This window comes from Anas acuta, chromosome 18 (assembly GCF_963932015.1).
Source record: "Anas acuta chromosome 18, bAnaAcu1.1, whole genome shotgun sequence".
Classification (NCBI taxonomy): Eukaryota; Metazoa; Chordata; class Aves; order Anseriformes; family Anatidae; genus Anas; species Anas acuta.
Genome location: NC_088996.1, coordinates 7,241,282 through 7,262,985, shown reverse-complemented (window position 1 = coordinate 7,262,985; position 21,704 = coordinate 7,241,282). Strand labels below are relative to the sequence as shown.

The following is a 21,704-nucleotide window of genomic DNA, read 5'->3' as shown; positions in this document are numbered from 1 at the left end:
CTTAACATGCTCCTCTTCTGACAAACAAACAAACAAAACATAACTCAGCTAGAAATTAATTCAAATAAAGTGCTGAACAAAGTTCTAGTTGTCTACCACCATTCCCCCTAAAAGTTACTTTCTGAGACAACTTCAAAGATATTATTTTGATCAGTTGCCCATACTAGTGTTGAAGTATCAGTTATTCCTGCACTTGGTATTTCAGTTCCAGCAGCACCACGGTCACCAGTACTGTGAAGATCAGCTCAAATAAAAGACTTTTCCCTACTGCCTGGAACTCCAGGTACATAAAAGGAGGTGGTACTCTCTGCTGTGGAGTATAAATCCTGTTTAATCGTACCTGCACACTTACTCACTTCCCCAGAAGTGTCTGAGCATGCAACGCTCATAAGAATTTTAGAAGTTAACACTCCTAGGCTGATTTCTGCTATACTTCCTGAAATTATCTATCCTAATTGTTGGAAAAAAAAAAAAAAGAAATCCGAAGAAAGGGAAATGGACCTTAAGACTTGTTCATATTTTTTTGCTGTGCAAAGATCAGGGGAGTTACAATGAATGTAAAGAAAGCCCATTATATCAAGAACTGAAATCCACAGCAGTAATGCAAGCTTTAGCTGAGATGCCACAGGCATTACACAGGCGGATGTACAGGGACACAGCTTCCACTTGGGTAATGAGCTGCTGGAGTTTCTACCAGCTGAGGATCTATTCCAAGTGCTTAAAGGATATTGCTTCCACTACTAAAACCAATTACTAGGGTTATGTGATTTGCAGCTTTTTTTTTTTTTTCTTCAGTAGGTTCTTCTGCCAAGCTAGGAAGTTAGGCTATGAGTTGCTAGTACCCCCAGCACTAACAACCCACCATGATTATGTTCTCATACTTGCGTATCCAATGTGTACATTTGTAATACAGAACCACTGAGAGTAAGACTCACAAGTTCCTTCCCCATGCCTACAGAAACCTATGACCAGCTTGAGAAAATGACCTTTGTTACACTGGGATTTACACTGGTGTCCTTGGAAGCAGCAGATGGTCAGGATGGGCTGCTGCCATCAGCATTTTTCCTTTAGTCTGTGAAATTATTCATATAGACACCTCAACAGCGAAGATGTTTTCTCAGCTTCAGAGCCAAAGCACAGCAGTTACAAGATGGGACAAAAGAGCAGTCAACCAGTAGTCTTTAAAATATATTAAAATAGGCTGGACTTTGTGGTTATATAACAGCAAGAAACCACTATCTCAATCTGAGGTATGAATTAAATGCTGTACCATATCAACAGGAAATATGAACACATTTCCTTTAATTACTTCCTCTTGCAAATCATTCCGCATAGGTCTCAAAGGAAATAACTGATGCACCCAAAACAAGTTTAGTTTCTTTGCTGGCCTGTTTAAAGAAAATGCAAAACTCTTGTCATTCTTTAAATGCTGCTATTTAGACAAAATTTCTTCCTCAGAGAAGTTCAAGTGCTTTACCAAGAGGCTGGTCTCTTTGTCTGCACCTGTAAAAAGGGACTATGAGACAGAGGAGGAAAAGAAAAACAAGGGCAGCTTCACAATTGTACCCAGGTCTCCTTCTGATTCCTATTATACAAACTACTAAATTTTGTGGCCTCTGCCACAAAATAAACCCAGCAAGCACACTAACCTGCAGTAGAGCCTTCTGTTCTTTGTGTGGTATCTTATACTGTAGGTGGTATGAAGTGAAAAATACATCTAGAAATGGATACACATTCAACTGAGTGCTTTTTGACACTTCAGATACATGTTCAAACTGAGTTATGTACTGCCAATGTGTTTCCTGCATGCATAAAAAATATTTATGATCTTGGTCCTGCAGCAGGATGCTTTCCCCTCTAAAAATTTCAGCAGGCTGCAGGATTGACACTCTTGGCTTGAATTGTTGGCTCATATGCTACCTTATGTTCATTTTAATTGCGAAGTATTCTTGCCTAGAATGACATGCTTGTGTCAACACAGAACAGACTCGGTGCAAAAGTCACAATGGAATCTGAAACACCCTGTAGTGTAGAAACATTAGAATCCATGAGCTTGGTTTCAAATCCTTCCAGGGAGATGCTTTCTGAGAAGGCTGCATCTGGTTTTCTAATCCCACTGAAGTCTGAGAGTATTCAGATCAAACCTTACATTAAGCCCCTTCCCTAACAAGCACGGCCAAGACGAACGAAATTAGGTTTGCCAACATTTCCCCAGAGAGTGCAACGCTTCTCTGCTGTAAAACCCACATGCTGTTTCTTGTGAGGCGGGTAGGGGTGGTGTCAGATTTAACCTGAAATGGAAACTGAAAACAAATCTTTTAAGTTTATAATCATTTAAAATACAAACAGCTAGACAGGGCAGCCATTCAAGACAATTTCTCCTCAAATAACACAGCAGTCCAGACAAACAAGGCTGATGGCAATTAAAGGTACTAGCTGGAAACAAACAAACAAACAAACACCTTGATTTGAGATGCAAAAGTCAATTTATAAAGTGCATAGAAAATGCCTTGGAGACGTCTGGACTGATGGAATTTTGGGATCACACAGGAATAAAATTAGCCTAATCGATGTTAATAAGAACTTTGTGGTTTTCGTTTTAAAACAATTCTAGAGAAGGTAGCTTTGCTTCCACAGAACTCCGTTGGTTTCATCTTTATTAAGTCTGATGGGACATCTCCCACAAGCACAGTAAAAAAATATATATTAAGCCCAAAGTCAAGTGATGTTCTTTTCTCAGCCATGGGAGAAATTCTCAGTCTAGTAAATATAACTTCAGAGTGAAATAAAAAAAAAATGAGAAACTAATCAGGGCCATGAATCAGTCTCACTGGGGAACAACTGGGCAATGCAGAACCCAAATCTAAATAGCTATCAATGTTAGAAATCCAGCCCAGGGATCTGACACTTGCTGGTGAAAGCGTACCAGATGAAAACACACTTAACAAGATAAACTTTTTTTTGCTGCCCTCTGCAGGGTGGCACTGAGCATTGCAATCTAGAGCTGAGGCTTGGTAAGTGATAAATAGGCTCACAAGATAAACTGTTTTTTTCCAAACAGCCTTTACAATTTACTGGTCTATTGTTGCTTCACTAATCAGCACTCAATTTATATTTATTGATGTTGAATTTATAAGTGCAAGTCAGCAGTTTTACTCCAGTTGATGAGTCAGCTACAGTCAGGCTCAAGACTTCTATTCCCGTCTTCTAGGTTAGAAAAAGAAGCCATATCCAAACCTAAAAGCTGGGCATAGTCAATTCCCTCTAAAGAGGTATGTGCATGTTCTACCACAGGACTCCAGTTAAAGAGCAGTTCCCCCATCCCTCTGATTCAATACACGGCAGTCCACATATCAAAACCCACCAGTGTCTTAGCAGAGACAGGGCTTTCTTCATGTGTGAGGAAAGAACAGAGTGTTAGCCTGTGCCTTCTGTGTAAGCATGTATTCTGGATGCATGCTGAAGCAAGTTGCAATGCAAATACTACTCCTCAGAGCACTCCATCAGACAAGAATAAAAGAACAGGCCCTCTTGTTGCAATCCCACCAGCAGGCTTCTGCTCTTTACTCCGGTTGCTTGCTATGTACCAAGATTTAACCAGGAACTCCAGTGTACCAAAAGAAAAGTCTCTTCCAAGCTCTTTTACTTCTCTGCTCTCAAGGAGAAGATTAAGGAAATACCGCTGTCTCATTCACTTCATCCTTCCAAACTAATATGGAAATTATTTTAGTCTCAGAGATTGGATGATTTAAAAAAACAAAAAAGTCTTCCAGTGTTAACTCCTTGCTTGAGAATAAACAAGCACAGGTACTGTGCTTCAGTATCAGGCAGCGTCAAAGTCATCAAGAAATTCTTGAGAGAGAAGTGATGAATGAAACATGAATATTAGAAGATCATTGTTTCTTAAGTCATCAGCCATCAAATCCACTTATGTATTTCATTTGAGATCATTTCTTTTAATTCCAAAGCAAAGGCAAGGAGGATACGGTTCTCATTCCAGCTATTCTCTTAGAGACATTGTGGAGTTACTTTGTGTTCCCATTTCCTCATTTGTCAAAACACAAGTAACAGCAAAAATATCCACATCTATCATGAACTTTACCTCACTGCTGTGTGCAGGACACACCAAGATTACATAACCATAGATGTTTTCTTTGTCATTACACATCTGACGTAACGTGAGGATGTTATAAAGACAGCTGTGGGACTGGAAGATAATATGCCTGTATGCAAGAAGGTCTGATGTGGAAAAACCTCTGCTGGGAGAGGGTCAAACACCCAGCATTCCTATTGGATAAAGAAATACCAACTATACATCCACATGCGTGTTATAAATGTGACATACATTTTTCAAATATCTTCATACTGAAGTACATTTAAAAAAAAATACAACTCATTTTGTATTTGCCACATTTGATTTTGTCAAACATGAATATTAGACATGGACTAACAAACTACAACACAGAAGTCGGTAGGAGGAAGAGTTTTCAGAACTATCTGAACCAATTTGATAACATCAAACGGAAAGGAAAGGAAAGAAAAGTACAAGTTACATGGCCAGACACACAAGTATCAGCACATCAAAGCTGGCAAAGCTTGGCAACCAAGCTGAAGTTTAGAAATTAAATACTTCCTCCCAAACAATTAATTAGCAACAACCTAGATCTATATAATACAAACTGAAAGTAGTCCAGAAACACATTGACTGCGTGCAGCTAGCACCTGCACTCTGGGTCCCCAGGGGTCAGGTGTAGTCGCTTAATAAACACCTCAGAAACAGTCTAAGATAAACTTCGGAGATGGCATGACGTTTCGGGCCTTAAGCAGAACTCTGCAAGCAAGCCAAATGGCTTGACACAACTTGGCGAAGAACACAATCCAACTCAGAAGCCGTACTTAGTTCTGATCTCATTCATCAGCATCATCAAACTGGCCAATCTCAGTCACTCTAACTGGCAGTGTAAAAGCAAGACTAGCCGCATGGTGACAACATGGGTTGTACAATGATTCCTCTTGCAAGGAGTATGAGACCAAAGGATTATTTTCCTGAAAGCTTCCGCAGTAGAGATCACCAGCATCTAAAGATGAAAGAAAAGACGTAAACCATGAAAGGTATTTAGAAAACTAGTGGTATAATGTAGCAGATTATTTTGCACTTCTACAGCATTTTCCAGTCAAGAATTTCAGTCTGATCTGCCAGCATTCATGAATTAGACCTAAAAACAAAGCAAACAGAAAGCTGAATTTGACAACATCTTCATTTTAATGAAGGTTCCTGCCACAAAGACAAAATAGTTTTCTGAAAAGCTCAATGATATACCTGAATTCAGAACATCTAACACTAGCTCTTAAAATGCATGCAGTTCTCTTCTCTCCAGGCACAAAAGGTTCATGAAGCCATTTCCCTTATTTCTCCCTCTTTCTCCACAACCACATCCCAAATTAGGATACCTCCAAGCCCATTTAAGACTGGGTCACTGGACAGAAACAGAAGGGCAGGGTTCTATAAAAGCTACCTCTGAACAGTATTTTCACTAGCCTAGAATTAAGCCTAATAAACTGTTTATTTAACCAACCTAGCACAAAAATAGAGCAAAGTCCTTTTACACAAGCAAAAGATTTACAGAGAGCAGACGCTGAAAGGCCAGTACATGCTACTGGCTAGTTTTCCAGTAGTGCTGCAGGAAAAACTTTAAAAACACTTGCATTCAATGAAGGTAAAATGCCATAAAACGATTAACCAAGCATGTTTTTGATTTGTAGTAGTCAACAACTCAGGCACTTGTATTCAGTGTTGCAAGCACTCAAGTCCCATAATCGCAGCTTCTTTCAACTAAATTTGTGAGCATTTGAAGAGTATAAGCTACAGGTCAAGATGGCTTAACTGAATACAGGAAAAGATGAGAACTTGTGACAGCTACAATAAAAAAATACATAACAAAAAAATCAAAACATTCCATAAATTTGAACAGATGAGATTTAAAGGACAGCCCAGAATGAAAGAGGGAAACATACAAAAAGGAATTAGCACCCATAAAAGAATCAGTCTTTTTCTCAGGTTACCCAATAGGAAAAGCTCCTGCTATATTCCCACTTTAAAATCAGAATGATTTTATAGAAGGCTGCAAAAACTTTCCCAGTTCATTCTGTTATTAACCTATGGAACTGGAATACAACAGCCATTTATGGAATTAAAATAAACAGAGAATTGGCATTTCCTATGTAAAGAATGAATTGTGTGTATTTAATTCCAATAAATTCATTCACATTAATGAGAAGAAAATGGAAATGGTTCTTTTCTATGTCCACAAAGTCACAGCAGGTTATCGCTCACTGTTGGCTAAACATCATCCAGTTGTTTTATCCCAACATACTGCCTGGCCTGAATGTCTCAGTTCAACACATGAGTCACTGTAAAACAGATTACAAACCACAGGATTAATACGACTTTAAAGATGTGGATGAAAGTGCTTCTATCCGTTGCACCTTTGTCTGTGGGATCGATAGGAACGTTGTCAATTACATGCACAAAGACTTCAGAGAATCAAGCTTCAAAGTAAAATAAAAATATATAATAAAAAAAAAAAAAAAGCCAAAGAAGCAAACAAAAAAAAAAAAAAACACACGACACAGAAAACACCTACAGCAAAAGCAACAGCAAACCATATTCAGAACAGCCCGCACCGCTCCACACCCAAAAAGCCCCACACTCTTGATGGACATTATAGCTGGATGCTTGGAGGGAAGGAGAGCTCCTGAACTCTTCTGATTCAGAGTAACAAAGATGCATTATAATAGAGGGCTAACTTCTCCAGAGAAACTTGATACCCATACACAATTCTTACCATTTCACTCCTTAAGAATTCAATTGCTCAAGCAAGATTTACATGTGAACTTGACAACATTGCCTATAACTCCTATATTTGGCAACAAAATTATACATTACAAATCCATGAGGTAAATGTAAACATAAAATGATTCAAAAAAAAAGAAAAAAGAACATGGAGTTATTTATGGAGTTGTTTTAATACATTTTCCTACACAGCACCTACCTCCACATACTCAAATGAAGCACAAGTAAATTTGTACTCACCATAAGGATTACTTTCAGACTCCTCCAATTCTTTATCCCAGTCCTCTACCTCATACACTGAAGCACTTTGCTGCTCAGGAGAAGTAACATTCTCAAGCATATTCGAGATTTCACAATTTAGGTCTTCTAGGTCAGGCAGTACATGATAGCCAGCAGGAGATCGACCAACATCATCTTCATACGAAGAGGTATCAGAGAATTCACTTTCTTCAGAGTCACTGTCAAGAACACGTGGAATGTTCTTCCGCAAACATTCTAAAAACAAAAGAAAGCCAACAGAGATATTTAGGAATTAAATGGGAACAATTAAATGCTTAAGATGGAATCATTTGGCCAGGTATGTGAATGTGCTTTTTAACTAATGGTGTAACTATAACAGATGCTATTTCAAGCGGTTCTTTAGGTTTCAGATGATTGGGAATGTCAGAAACAGGCACACATCACAACACTAGCTGAAGTACAGATTTTCCATAAACTCTTGTTGAAACATTATTCTTTAAACCATGGCAGAGGAGCCAGCAGACCTTCTTCACTACATTCATATCTATTAATTTTTAAAATTATGTTGAAATGCTATCGCTTTGGCTTACAAAAAATATTTTTTTGTACTATTAATTAAACACTCTCATTCATAGGAATGCACAAATATCTACATGAAAATAGTTTAGCAAAGTAATTCAACAGGCATTTCCTATGTATCACAAAAAGGTTTTAAGTATATTTCCTCAAGCAGAGTTCCATTACTTACCATCTGCTTTGGTTTGCCCTAGTATTATAGGATTAACTTTTCTGGGCTTCCAGTTCTTAGCTTCCCTCTCATCAGGAAGTTGCTCCTCCTCAAAGGTTGTGCGCTCAAGGGAGGCAGCCATCACCTACAAAATAGTTTTAAATAATTTGGTTGCCTCTCATTGATTCCTCCAGTGAGGCTCACGCAACCGCTACTGTATTTGAGTGCTGTGGAGCCCATGGGCACGACCTGTTTGTTCCCTTGATGAATCAGGTTTTAAACCAGACAGGCTTTGATTTCAGAAAGCAGATCTGCCAAGGGTAGCAGTAGCCACCACAGACCAGCTAGCCTCCTCAGTCACAGCAGTAATTGTGCTACCACTCTGAATTTGGGGAAGAGGGCACAAAACTGACCCAAAACATAGCAGTTGGGGAACAGCAGCAGATAGCAAAAGCTGCTAACAACGCAAAGAAGACAGACAAAAGTATAGGCACAAAGACCACCAACTATAGTCCAACCACCTTGTGGGGGCCGCCGTGCTGAGGGCACAGCCGAGGACCAGCCCTTCCAGCAGCCCTGAGGAACTCCTGAAAGATGGAGGATGTGATTTGAGGGCCCCCGACGAGGAAAGCAAGGTGAGTGACCCCCACCAAGGGCATTACAAGAGACAAACTCCTCGGCGAGCAGCCCTCACACGGTGCCGTGGTGCAGGGCTCCCAGTTGCCCACACACACCCGGGGCCTCGCCGGCTGCCAGGAGCGGCCTGAGAGGGGCCGAGGCGGGCAGAGCACCGAGTCCTTGGGCAACACCACAGCAGGGGCCCCCTTTGCTTCCCCTCCCCGGCCGGGAGAAGCGTACCGGCCCGCCCGCCCCACCGGAGCCCCCCCCACAGCCGCTGAGGCGGCGGCCGGACGCGCAGCCGCAGCCCTGAGGAGACGGCGGCGCCGCCCCAGCGCCTTCCTGCCCTGCCCGTCCCCTCAGCGCGCCGTGGGGTGCGCGGTGCCCCGCGAGGGGCGGTCGGGCTTCAACCGTGCCTCGGGCCCCGCTGCTCGAACCGGCGGCTGCCACGGGAAGGGGAGAGGGAAAGAAATCTGGCGGTGAGGCGGCGCCGGGACAGCCAAGAGCACCAGCGAGCGGCAGGGCATGGCCGCGGCTTCTTCTCCCTCGTCAGCGCTGAGCGCCCACCTGCCTCACAGCGTTATACGCCTCCTTTACACACAGAGACCAGTGCTGGCCGTAGTTTTTTGAGTACATGACACAAAACTTCTTTCTCTGTGACTAGAAAAGGAACTATTGCTGCACATTCCTTTACTTTCCCTAGAACTCCTCTACAGGATGAGCTAATGGCCCAGTAATAGCATTTATGTTGATTTAACAAGTGTGATACCAGAAAACGTAGTTCTGCAAACAGCCACGGACAGCAGTGTCTCAAAAACTGTTAGCCAGTTTTTCAGGGTTTGAGGACAGAAGGTTGAAGTGTAGATCAGAACTTGTCACATCAGGAATATTTTTGGCAGATTCTCAGCTCACCTCCACATTTCATAGTCACTCTCAGAATTACAATGTAGGATGCAAACACTAATTCAAGGTGTTGACAGAAGTTGTTTGGTGTTTGAAAAGAAGTTTACAGATGACTTCAAGGTTAAGAAACAATAAATAAATACCATCATTTTACAGATTGATTCTCCAGTGTTCCATTTTTGATACAGTCCAACTTTGATACGTCTCACAGATGTAAGGTGTTTTTTTTCATGGTGGTGTGGGTTTTTTTTGGCATTTATGTGTTGTAATATTAGCTTTCCAGAGTGTAAAAGCTGATGTACTAAGATTATTCCATCTCAGTAACTGGGCAGAAAGAAATCTCTTAGAATTCTCAAAGAACGTGCTTACAGGCTCCTCTGCCTTCTCCAAATGTGCACTTGAACCTGTCACTGAGATGAAAGGCTAATAACTGTTGCAATGGGGCAGACGATTTTTTTCACATATGCAAGTAAAAAAAAAAAAAGTACACTTTAATATGATCCAGAAACATATTTACCTTTGTATAAAAGTTTAAAAAGAATCCACAATGTCACATTGTAACTATTTTTAGTTTTTCATAAATGTCCAGTTTGCAATAAAGTATATTTGGAAATGAAGTCTTCCACCTGATCTCCCTGCAACATCTTCACAGCTCGCCAGTGAATACTCCCACAGTTTTCTGGTTTGCCTTGAGGATGGCTTAGTTCCTCTTTGATATAATCCAGCCAGAGATCTTAAAACGAAAAAAAAAAGTTCTGGTTAGATTTTGATTTGATATTATTTAACAAACATACTAAACCTAACCAAGAAATGCTCTTTTTATAAGTGTTCTTGATCTTAATGCAACGAGGTTTGTCAAACCTCTTCCCCTCAGTCCCTTGCAGTCCAAAAGTCTGGGTTCTGCTCCCAGGTGGAACAGAAATAAAACCCTTTAGCAGCAGCTTCCTATAGCATCAGGGAAATAGACCTATTTAACTTCTTAAAAAGGCATACTGCAAAAATCCTGATTATAAAAACACAGCTCCATACTTTTCACAAATGTAAATTAAAGGTGATGTGCATCTCTTATTCCAAGCCAATGTTCAAAACTATTATTTGCTAGTAATTCCGCTGAAGCTAGACTACCATGAACAAAGGCCCCGGACTGCAAGTGTAATGTCACTGCAGTGTCACACACTTAAGGGAACAGAAGAATTAAGCTCCACTCTGCATGACAGTAATCACAAGGACAGAACAAACAACTATTTTTGTTCAAACTGACAGAAATAAAGGAGGCAGCACTGAACTGAAAAGACAAAAATCCCTTACCAGACTCCGTTGAACCAAACTCTCTCAAGGCACGTTCGTAGTATTCTCTCAGATGAAGCATTTTGCAGGATTCCTAACAAAGGGAGATATTAAAAGACCGTTTATTTTGTACAGAAGTGAATCTGCAGCTTGATTAGATTCTTACAAAGTAAAAGAGCCATGGTAATTATACATACCCACACATTGCCAAAGATTAGTTACCATGGAATTTGGTTTTGCATTATATGCTATGAATCAACTTTGAAAGACAAATATGAAGCGATTACAAACTAATAACACTACTCATAAGCCCTTAATTTTATATCAAAGTTGGAAGTGTATTTTACAAATATAAGGTGCTAGTTGGATCTTCAGCAACTTACTTGCTCCTTTTCAATTTGAATCATCTTCCTGAAGAAGTCAAGTGAAAGTGGACGATTTTCATGTAGGCTAAAGTAAAAAAAAGAAATAACTTTAAACCTTATGCCTTTTACAATTTGCCCTAGAATAATCAGATTTAAAGTTTTTGTTACCTGGTAAAGACTCTTTTTACTTTCTTATAACCACCATTCCTATAAGCCCAGTCGAGATATTTTTCTTTCATAGTCACAGATTCAGCAGGAGCTGTGGCATTCAAGGATCTCTGCAAGTTAAAGAGAACCAACTACAATTAAAAGGCAACAAGGAAGAAGAAACTGAACAGTACCTTCTTTCTAATTAGATATCTGACATACTGCAGATCTCATGAAACAAAGTACTGACAAAGGCACCCTGAATGATGTCTGAAAAACAGTATTATGTAAAACAACCAATATTTTTTGAACTAGAATATTAGTTGTAATCTAAAGTACATTTCATTTTCCATAATCCATGCAGCTGGCATTTGGCATTCCTCTATCATCCTTCATGCAGAGGGTTTTACAATGCTCTGCAAACAACCGAATTTAAGCTTTCACTGGAAATAAGTGTTATATGCTGTAAATAGAAAAGAAAAAAAAATGCCAGGCAAATAACACATGTTTTGCCCTCAGCGATTTAGAAAATTTACAGTGGGATTCAAATCCCTGTTTTGTTCTCAAGTCCTCTGCAACAAAGCTGACATTTTCACACAGATCGGAAAATGCTCTTTTTTGTGTTCAGACAGACATCTGAAAATACTGCAAAAATTCCAGATCATGAAGTAAGAGCCTATCAATAGTTGTGCTTACAAACATCTAGATGTCTTTGAAGCATGGGGATGACATATGTGCTTATGAGCTCACATTCAGCTGACTCTTGGTAACAGTTTTACTTGAAATGTTTTGATATCAACAAATCCACAAAGGAACTCAGTATAAGGCACTTGTTAAATGCTCCATCCACACACAGTTCCTGTTTACTTACATATGGTCATAAAAAGAAGATTTCTATTAGCTTAGTACCTGGTAGAGAGCTTCTGTGTCTTGCTTGCTATTTGTGCCTTCACTCCATTCCACCCAGAGGGTCCATAATGGCAAAGTGCCCTACAAGGTAAGCAGAGAAATCAATTGATTAGAATACAGTAACTCAGATTGATTTACAGAAACAGATAGCAACACATCTACCAGGTTTTACATCACAACTGCTGTAAAAACTTTCTAGGGAACCTGCTTTGGCAAGAGGGTTGGATGTGACAATCTGTCCACACCCTACAATTTTGTGATTCTGCAAACTGTCCTTTAGATACAGCTTTTAGAAAGACAACTTTGAACTGCGCACTGAAATCACTTCTTGTTTCCTCCCTAACTTACAGGACAAATACTGCTTAGATGGACAGCTGCTAGACAGGTTGCTGGGGATGGGAGATGAATTCTTATGTATCACAAAGCACCGGAGTACAAAGGTAACTTCTGAAAATAGGAAAGAAAAGGAACATATCACCTGCTTGCTTCCTCTCATCTTTCCACATGGCCATAGTTTGAAATGTAACAGCAAATAAGCAGGTAGCTAATTTAAGGCTTGTCACCTCCAAACAAACCATGCATCAGGACAGTGATGAAAGGAAACACTTTTCAAGACACAAATACCAGCATGCAAAAAAAAAAAAAAAAAGCACGCAAAATATCACCTGTGAGCATTCAAACTGTACAACTTTGAATTTGAAGTTAACCTGCAATTTCTTGATGCTCCCGAATGCAATGTGCATGTGAAATGTTAAGCTCTTATTTTTGACTTTAAAAGCTGTTAGGGGTTGTGTATGCCTTGTGAAGGAAAAAAATGTTTCAAGTGTTAGAGGTTTCCTGCTCAAGACTTAATGCATGCAAGTCCATAAAAGCAGCACAGACCTTAGATTTCAAGTGCTTAAAGGCTTCTTCAAAACACTGGGTCACATTGTCATTCTTCAGTTGGATCAACACCTGCAGCCTCATCTGCCACATTTCCGCTGACAGGCTGAAACGCTTAGTTGCAGCTTCTGCCACCTCTGTAGCCTTCTCAGAAAGGTTGGACTCCAGTAATAGTTGAAGCTAAAAAAAATTAAAAAATAAATAAATAGCAGATGTAGCTAATCACACGAGATTAGTAGTATTTTGTTAAAAGCAAGACCTTGCACACAATATTGCCCACTTTACTACCTAAGCAAAGTGGCAGTTTTAGGCATGCATCAATGCAGGACAGTGTCCCAGTCTATTCTTCTGTATTAACTCTTACCCACTGCTTATAGAGAGATTCTGGCAGCAAACTGGACTCATGCGCTTTGCTGAACACACTTAGTGTCCTCTCCAGTCTCTAGACAGAGAACAAAAAGTAAAGAAAATAAGCATTATTCCTTCATATACAAGATCCCAGCATTACCAGAAGCCCAGTGGATTTGTGTATCAAAACATCACTGAAATTCAATAAAAGTTGTAAGTCTAATGCTTTATGTGCCCACATACATTACAAGATAGAGGTGGAATTTAAGCATTTGAATTATACCTCCTCTTTAAGGAGCAAAAGAATAATGAAGCAATGTTCTTTTACTGTATTAAAAGGGAACTGAACCACAAAGGATGATTACAAAAGGATGATTTGCACTCTTAGCAACTTCCATCCAAGGAGCTTGCAGTACTTTACTGACAAGCCTGGTTTATGCCTCATGAATTCATGTTCAGGCAGGCCACATGTAAGCCCAACAGTAAAATTGACTCCGTCAGATGGAGACTAAGTTATTTTTAATGACAGCCACTTGTCTCTATTTCTGATAAAAAAAAATCAAATACACTTACTCATTGTCTGAAAGATTACATAGGTCAGTAAAAATAGTCTTGTTTTGTTACTATGATTTCCTAATGACCTTTTTACCTTTTGCTTTAATTCTTCACTGTTGGTTTTCCTGTTACATCTCTCTAAGCAAAAAGTGATGTAGCATTTCCACATGTCCTCTGTAGAATGAAAGGCATAGTATCACGCTTCATTGAATCACAACAGTAAACACAAATATTTGTCTTTAAGGTAAAGAATAGAGAGAATCCAAGCACTAAATGCTAATGCCATTTTTGTTTTAATATTACACTGTACAAGAAGCCCTGCATTTAAAACATTAAGTTTCAAAATGACTTCCCAGTATAAGCTGCAGTCACTAATTCTTTCTAAACATCATCAAGCTCTTAGCTCAGCTGAGGCTTCCACAAATGCTGTCCCAATTAATGTTCAGTGCACCCTTTGCTTGTAGTTTTCAATGGGCCTGCAGGAGTGACAACACTCTCAGGCAGTTGAGAAAATCCTTTGTCTGTCTGACCCCAAAGGCTAAATTAGCAGCAAGTTTGAGTCTACTCCATGCCAGTATCCTGCTAGACTTTTTTGAGAATAAGGACAATGACAGATGATGAAGTTGGATATCCTTTCCACTGGCAACTCAAAAGCATTGCTTACTCACAGCTAACCAACAACAAACTTCATTTTATCTACAGGTTTCCTTTATTCAGGAAACTTTATTTACCATTCCCAAACCTCTGTTCATCTGTCTAGATGTGAGTTTCTATTCTCCTCATCAATTAAGTCACATTAATGTTACAAGTAAGCAACAAAAACCACTTTGTTAAGCAATTCTTTCAAGACCATAGATGCATTTGAAAATAACCTGAATAACACATAAAAATGGATCTTGAACTGCATCTAAAAGCTGCCTGCATCCTCCAAGGTATGGTAGAGCCTGCCAACAACTCCTTCAAAGCTTTCACAGTATACAGTATGCTAAAATACCAGGAAAAACAGACGTTAACATGAAGGCAGAATATTTCACCTGTGGGGACAGCTGTCACAGCCTCTTCAAAGACTGCACAGCACCGTTCCTCCCTCTGGGTCATTTCGGATACTTTCATCTGTTTTGTAGTGGGTTCTGTGGACTTCAGGGACCCCAGACCTAGCTCTCGACGGGCCATATAGTCCCACGTAAGAGGATCATCGGCATATTCAGTCTGCAAACTAACAAGCCATGTCTGTAACACCCCTGTACAACCAACGTTCTTGTACAAGTACGTTTAAAAGGGTTGTTGTGTTGGTATCACGTATAGAAATGCACTCAATTTCTAAACAGTCAAATGTTAGAAAAAAATTTACCTTTCAACAAGAAAAATATTAGTTTGTTTATTTTAATATATATATTCTCCAATAATAGCATGAACTAGACTGGCATTTCCAGAGACACCTTTCTTTTAAGAAAAGAACAACTGGGGAAGCCAAACATACAGAACCACGAAGTAAACCAGAAATTCCATGGTTCCTACACTTAAGTTAGGGAAACAACTGTTTGAATAATTCAGTGACAACTGTATTTCATCTGCATTTTTCTTAGCAGGTTTTCAAATCCTATCCTGAAGTCAGATACAAGCATTTTTTTGTAAAGAGTATGCATGCCTCAGACACTTTGCTTTTCTTGAAGTATTTCAAATACACCTTAACGCCTTAGATTTTTATTTTCCTAGAGGAACAGCCTTTAGTCATTAACCTCTAAGCTCACTGTTAATTAGTGAAGTAATAAGAGCGTGCATGTTAAAAAAAAAAAAAAGCTCACCTTTCAAGAATTTCTTTTTGCAAATCTTGGGTAAAATCAAAGAGCTTTGCAATAGAAAGCACAGCCAGATGGAACTCAACACCTATAAATCAAGAGGGGAAAAATGGTACCAAGTAGAATATTACATCCCATTACATACTTTGTATTTTTGTATCTTCGTAAGCTTTTTTCAAGGCACAGATACCGTTTAAGTCTTCAGACAGATACTCTTTTCTGCAAGTCTCAGTATTCAAGCCATATGGTAAGCCATATGTTACTATGTTAATTGCCTGACTGGATTCTTCATGATTTCATATTGGCCCATGACAAAAAGATGCCACAAGAGGCAGGACACTCCAGATTTCCAAGGTGATAAATTAGTCCTGTCCTCTGACACGCCAACAGATCCTTCCAGCTTGGTTCCACTTGCCTACTAGTACCTGCTCTACACCTTCATTCAGTTCTTCCAAGAAAACACAGAACAGCTCCACGCACAGCACAAGCCTCTCCAAAATGGCACACAGTATGTCAATGAACTACATCCATCCACCTTGTATCTTGCTAACTTATCTCTGAGAATGCCAGGTAACATGACTTGACCTATGACTTCACAGCAAATCACTATCAATCATTACTAACCGCCTTACCTTTAGGTGTTTACAAATCATTTATATGCCTATTTATTCTACTATTTCTGCAGGAATTTAAATTAAGCCAACTCTTTCTCTAGTTTGCTCTAATATCCTCTTTTTCCCCTTTACTTTTCAGTATCATTATTATATTATGTCTGTTGCCTTCTAAAACATCTTCATCTGTCATGGTTTCTCAAAGATACCTGCTACTACTTTGCAGCTATTTCAGCCAATTTTCTTAATAAAATGGGTGAATTTTACTAAGTTAATTTAAAATCACCTAACCTGTTTTATTATTAGTTTGATTTTTTTCTTCCTTGTCACTACTGCTAACTGGTTAGTTGTGATCTAGTGTTCAGTAAAAAAACAAAAAAACAAACTAACAAAAAACTTTCTAAATAATTCTAAACTATCTTCCCTTCACATTTTTAAACAGACAAACAAATTTTGAGACTGTAAGCCCAGAACCTATGCCACTTCAGTCCAAAAGTTGTTGTACTGGAAGAGGTGTCAGCACGCAGAACGGTTGTGAAATCAGAACAAATTACTTCTGTTCATTTATAGTTTGGCATTATCTAGGCATCCTGAAAAAGATGTTATATTTGAAAATTTGTATGCGTGTATACTGGAACTAAACCTATTTGCATTATCAACTGGAGAACTGACATTTTCCTTAGTACAAGAAACGTTAAATCACCTTTAATTTTCTGAGCAGCATCCCTGTAGATTATGCGAGCCAGCTCCCCATTAAGAATCTCTTCAGAATAATTGAATTCCCCCTGCAATATCAAGTATAACATTGTTGAAAAAAACAACTTTTCCTTCCTCAGCTACCATTTTTGCAAACGTGGAAAAAAGTATCAGAAAAATATATTAATTTTTATCTTCACCTAAATCCATCTTAATCTATAATTTGCCCAAACCAACCATAATGAAATAAGAGAAAAAAATATACTTTAAAAATAAAAAAAGCACTTTAAATATTCCTTTCCAGAAATGACTACTAACTTTCAAACTGGGTGACACAACAAAAGACTTTACAAATATAAATTAAAAACAAAGCATAAAGTATTTGAGCTGAGCATCAACCAACACTCAAAAAGTTTAACATAGGCACAGGGCATGAAAAAAACCTTTCCCTAAACTGTCCTCAAATTGTTATATAGACCCCATAAAACTACACTTTCCAATGTGTGATACGTAACCAGACAGTATCTCAAATTTAGGGGACCCACCAAGTCCATCTTGGCTTGTTCAAATTCTTTCTTTTCCTTCCTCTGTTTTTCAGCGTTCATCAGCTCCATTCTGAAATACTGCAAGAAAGAGAATAGTTAAAAGATGGGAGGTATGGAGGCAGGGTGGATAAAGCATAAAATACATTAAGTCCGCAAACATGAAGAAAAACAAGCTCTGTGAAGCTATAAATCATGTCTTGCCAATATCTCACACGTGTTTGAGAGCCTTGCTTTATAAAGATTTGTGCATATAGCCATCTGCTGTATATACTCAGACATTTCACACATTCAGAAATTCCAATTTTCTAGTCATTCTTTAAACCTTAACTTGCCCTCAAAGAAAAGCATGCTCCCTACCAAACACTAGGGATGCCAAATCTAAATCAGAGAATACAAAATCCTCAATTTGCAAACATAAGTACAAGATTTGCTGAAACAAAACCAAAAAAAAAAAAAAAAAGATGCATGTTACCAATACAAAGGATTTTTCATCTATTTTTAAATCTTTTTGACAACATTCCCCCCACTGGAGGAAAAAGTTTTCGCCAGCCTGATATGAGAAATTTGCTGGATTGATTTGCTTCAACTAATCAAATAACTTCTCATAGACGAAAATCACGAACTCACCTCTTGATAAAGTTTTGGACACTCTGGATGGAAGCGCAAAGCACGAAGGAACAAGTGCCTCGCACTTTCTGACGAGAGTCGTGTCTCCATTTCCCATTTTGCTGCCATAATCCACAGTGCTGCAACAGAAGATATGAATGAATTCATTTTAATGCAAAGCAAGTGGCCGGTCACAAGAACCCATTTTGAAGCTATTATCCAGAAGGTACAAGTTGGTTTTTTTCAATGTAGCTACTCCTGATGCATGAGCTTAACTATGGAATAGGACTGATGATCTCTCACATTAAAACCAAGTTAAATGAGACTAAAAACTAAGCAGATCCAGGAAGCTTAATCTAGCATAGCTACAAATTCAGTGATATATGGTCATGTCTTCAATCCTAAAAAGCAGCCAAAACTATTCAACAAGTGCCTCTGAAACACCTACCAAAACCCCAATCTCCCTGGGGGACTGTCATTCAAAGCACATGGGCTCCCACTTCACATCACCTTTTGATTATTCAGCACAACCTCTACCAGAGACCTTTTCTCTGACATTGCAACAAGGCAAAGAAAAGAGAACAGGAACTTTTACCCCAATAGCTTGAACTGAAATGCTATACAGCCTATACAAAGTCATTTGAATAGCATTCACCACTGCTTTATTTACCTGGTTTATTGGAATGAATGGCCAACATGGTAGAAAACACTTTGCTAAGCTGATGTTTTGCATTCTGTAAAAAACAAACAAAAAAAAAGTTTTGTTTTATCCACTCCAGTACCAAACTGAGCCAACCAAAGTTTTAGTATGAAACGTTACTAGTTGCAATGCAATTGTACCAGAAAAGACACTTCTCTACTATTTAACTTTGGTATAAAGTTTTTCTACATGTGTAATATTGACCTGCTTTCAAATGTTACCAGAGAGCATTAGCACAGTTAACTCAAACCTTCTGGACTTGGACAACTAACACAGGTGTTGCTTAAGTCACAAATCCATAGCCCCACTGACCACTTCTAAGGTAAAGACTGCATTTTTCCTTGGCCACTTGCATTACTATAACAAGATCAACTTTTCAGTACAGGAAGGAAAATGAATGCTAGAACGACATGAAGACTTGCACAGAGAAGTTTATAAAGTATTAAACTGCCAATATTACACTTCTTAGCATATTGACTACAAGAAACGTTTGGAACAAAAGCAGAATTCATAGGCAGGTGATTCATTCATTCCAGAGAAAGGATAACCATGGTTATGATGCTCTTAAACCAACGATACTCCAGATTCAACGCAATCAGAAACCATCAAATTTCATACTAATTCATCTGTGTCAGAATGTGCATTTAGATCACTGAAATTCCCAGGCAGCTCCAACTATAACATTAAAATGATTTCAGTAGTACGGGATGTTGCAGAAAAAATTGTTCCCTATCCTGTAACACAAGCTCCAGATGCCTGACTGAGCAGTAATCCAATATCTTGAATCAATAAGACAAGCATTTTGAAAACTCACCCACTGCTTGCAAAATGCAACATGTGACAGCCAAAGCTGAACATCTTCCTGGTGGAAATGCAAGGGAGAGAGAATCAACTTTACAAGTAAGTACAAACTCACTTTTTCACATTGAAAAGCAAACAATATGCACTTGGTACAACCATTTGGCATGCAGAGAGAACGAATTTTGAATCCCAAATTCACTTTTTTTTCCTGGATTTTAAAATTCCTGCAAAACATCTGAAGAAAACCAACCTTCCATCTCAATATACACCCTTTGCTGAACTTAATAGAGAACTCACTGTAATAATTCCTTCAATACATCACTTAGGTTTTACCCTAAGAGGTATCACAACAGTCTTTGCCCAAAGCAAGTTAAAGTTCTTTTAATTCCATTTCTAGTCCTTTCAAGCAGATACACAAAACTCACACAGCAATATATGCCTCAAGACAGATGACAACTAATGACTGAAAAAGACAAAATATACAAAAAACGTTTGATGTGAATGATCTACTTCTAGGACACTGCTAACTGTAAGACCAAACCTCTGCTTAGTTCTTCCTATTACTCTCCTTTGTATTACTGAAAATTTTTGGCAGCAGTGATATTTAGATTCATTTTTTACATCACAACATGCCAAAAGGGTGTTTTTCAACCTGCCACCATAAATGAAAGAAACAAACTTACTTTCCATTTTCCTGTGGCACGTTTGAAGAGGCTGTGGACCCTATGCACAATAGAGCTTTCAATTTCTTCCTTCTTAAATGAATATCCAATGCGCTAGAAGAAAAAAGTATTGTTTTTATTGCACTAGAAAATTCGGTGCATACCATTTTGCATTCTAAAGAACTGTCAAACTTACTGCTCTTCTTTTCTTGATCAGTTCCAGCAGGTTAATTTCGTACTAGAGTGGAGAGAAAAAGCATTGAAAAGCAAATTAGAAGACATGTAATAGTAAAGAAAAAAAATCCAGATGAAGTACTTTATAGCTAGTCACACAGACAATAAAAATTGCATCCGGGAAAACATAAGCAACAATTTTGTGGTCAGACCGCTACTTTTCTAAGGCTGTCTAAAAGTAAATTTAAACATCTTTATTACACATTACATGTATATTCCAGACTTGAGCTGTTGGCAACCCACTCATTCCTAGAATTATAATCCACAATCCAAATTCCTGACGCTACAGAAGTAGTTTTACACATATAGACAATTTGCACAGCACATCAGGGAACTGTGATCTCTGCATCCCTGGAGAGACAAGCAGCTCTGTAAAAGAGTCATGACACAGAAGAAGTCTCTCTCATACCAAACAGATGCCAACTCCTGACTATGTTTCATTCTCAGGCATGCCTTTAAAAAGCCCGCACCAATAGAATCATCACAGAATCATAGAATGGTTTGGGAGGGAAGGGGCCTGCCTTAAAGACCACCTAGTTCCAACCTCCTGCCATGGGCAGTGATGCCATCTGCCAGACCAGGCTGCACAAAGCACCATCCAGCCTGGCCCTGCAGACTTCCACATCCACAGAAGCATCCACAGCTTCTCTGGGCAGCCTTTTCCAGTGCTTTATCTTCCTTGTAATAAATAATTTCTTCCTTATATCTAATCTAAACCTGCTCTTTTTAGTTTAGAGCCATTACTCCGTGCCCTAACAAACCATTTACGATTGAACACTGCTAGCCAAGGGAGAAGAGGCTTCAAAGAACAGCAGATTAACCACAAAACTTCCTAGCCCCTTACAGGGCTGGATCTACACGACCCAGCACGCTGTGCCACCCAGCAGAGCCCACCTGAATATAATTGACAAAATCCTCCTTCCGAAGAGCTCTCCGCTGGATCTTGTATTCCAGAGCCGAGGCCTTCTTGAGGACAGCCCTGCGGGAAGGAGACGATCAGCACCCCGCAGCCCGGCCGCCGCGCTCCCCACGGCTCAGGCCAGGCCGCGGCCCCACCTGATCTCCTTGGGCGTAAAGAGGCCGACCCGCTCCAGCTGCTCTAGCTCTGGGATGCGGTCCTCCAGCCGCTGCTCAATGCGCTCCGCCATGGTGGCAGCAGCCCGGGAACCCCACGCGTGCGCTGAGCCCGGCCCGGCCCGGCCCCAGTTCCGCCCGC

General features: G+C 39.4%; 2 protein-coding genes across 6 annotated transcripts; both read right to left on the bottom strand.

The window, feature by feature from the left end:
- Positions 1 to 4,324: 4,324 nt before the first annotated feature.
- COPRS (coordinator of PRMT5 and differentiation stimulator) lies at positions 4,325 to 9,664 on the bottom strand. Of its 5 annotated transcripts, XM_068655007.1 has the most exons (5): positions 8,483 to 9,664; positions 8,342 to 8,407; positions 7,842 to 7,965; positions 7,094 to 7,348; positions 4,325 to 5,078 (listed from the first exon to the last, which is right to left on the bottom strand). In XM_068655007.1, the coding sequence occupies exons 3-5, from the start codon at positions 7,960 to 7,962 to the stop codon at positions 4,909 to 4,911; spliced, it is 546 nt and encodes a 181-aa protein (XP_068511108.1). In that variant the 5' UTR covers positions 7,963 to 7,965; positions 8,342 to 8,407; positions 8,483 to 9,664; the 3' UTR covers positions 4,325 to 4,908. The 5 variants fall into 5 exon arrangements, with proteins under 5 accessions (XP_068511108.1, XP_068511107.1, XP_068511109.1 ...); XM_068655006.1 differs by having other exon boundaries at positions 8,342 to 9,664; XM_068655008.1 differs by lacking the exon at positions 8,342 to 8,407.
- Positions 9,665 to 9,805: 141 nt separating this feature from the next.
- Positions 9,806 to 21,704, bottom strand: UTP6 (UTP6 small subunit processome component). Its single transcript, XM_068655005.1, has 19 exons — positions 21,545 to 21,704; positions 21,383 to 21,467; positions 20,451 to 20,492; positions 20,276 to 20,368; positions 19,606 to 19,653; positions 18,762 to 18,825; positions 18,113 to 18,231; positions 17,486 to 17,563; positions 16,948 to 17,029; positions 15,640 to 15,721; positions 14,869 to 15,050; positions 13,929 to 14,008; positions 13,296 to 13,373; positions 12,932 to 13,111; positions 12,050 to 12,130; positions 11,162 to 11,271; positions 11,012 to 11,078; positions 10,650 to 10,722; positions 9,806 to 10,074 (listed from the first exon to the last, which is right to left on the bottom strand). Exons 1-19 carry the CDS (start codon positions 21,634 to 21,636, stop codon positions 9,917 to 9,919), a joined length of 1,794 nt encoding a protein of 597 aa, XP_068511106.1. The 5' UTR covers positions 21,637 to 21,704; the 3' UTR covers positions 9,806 to 9,916.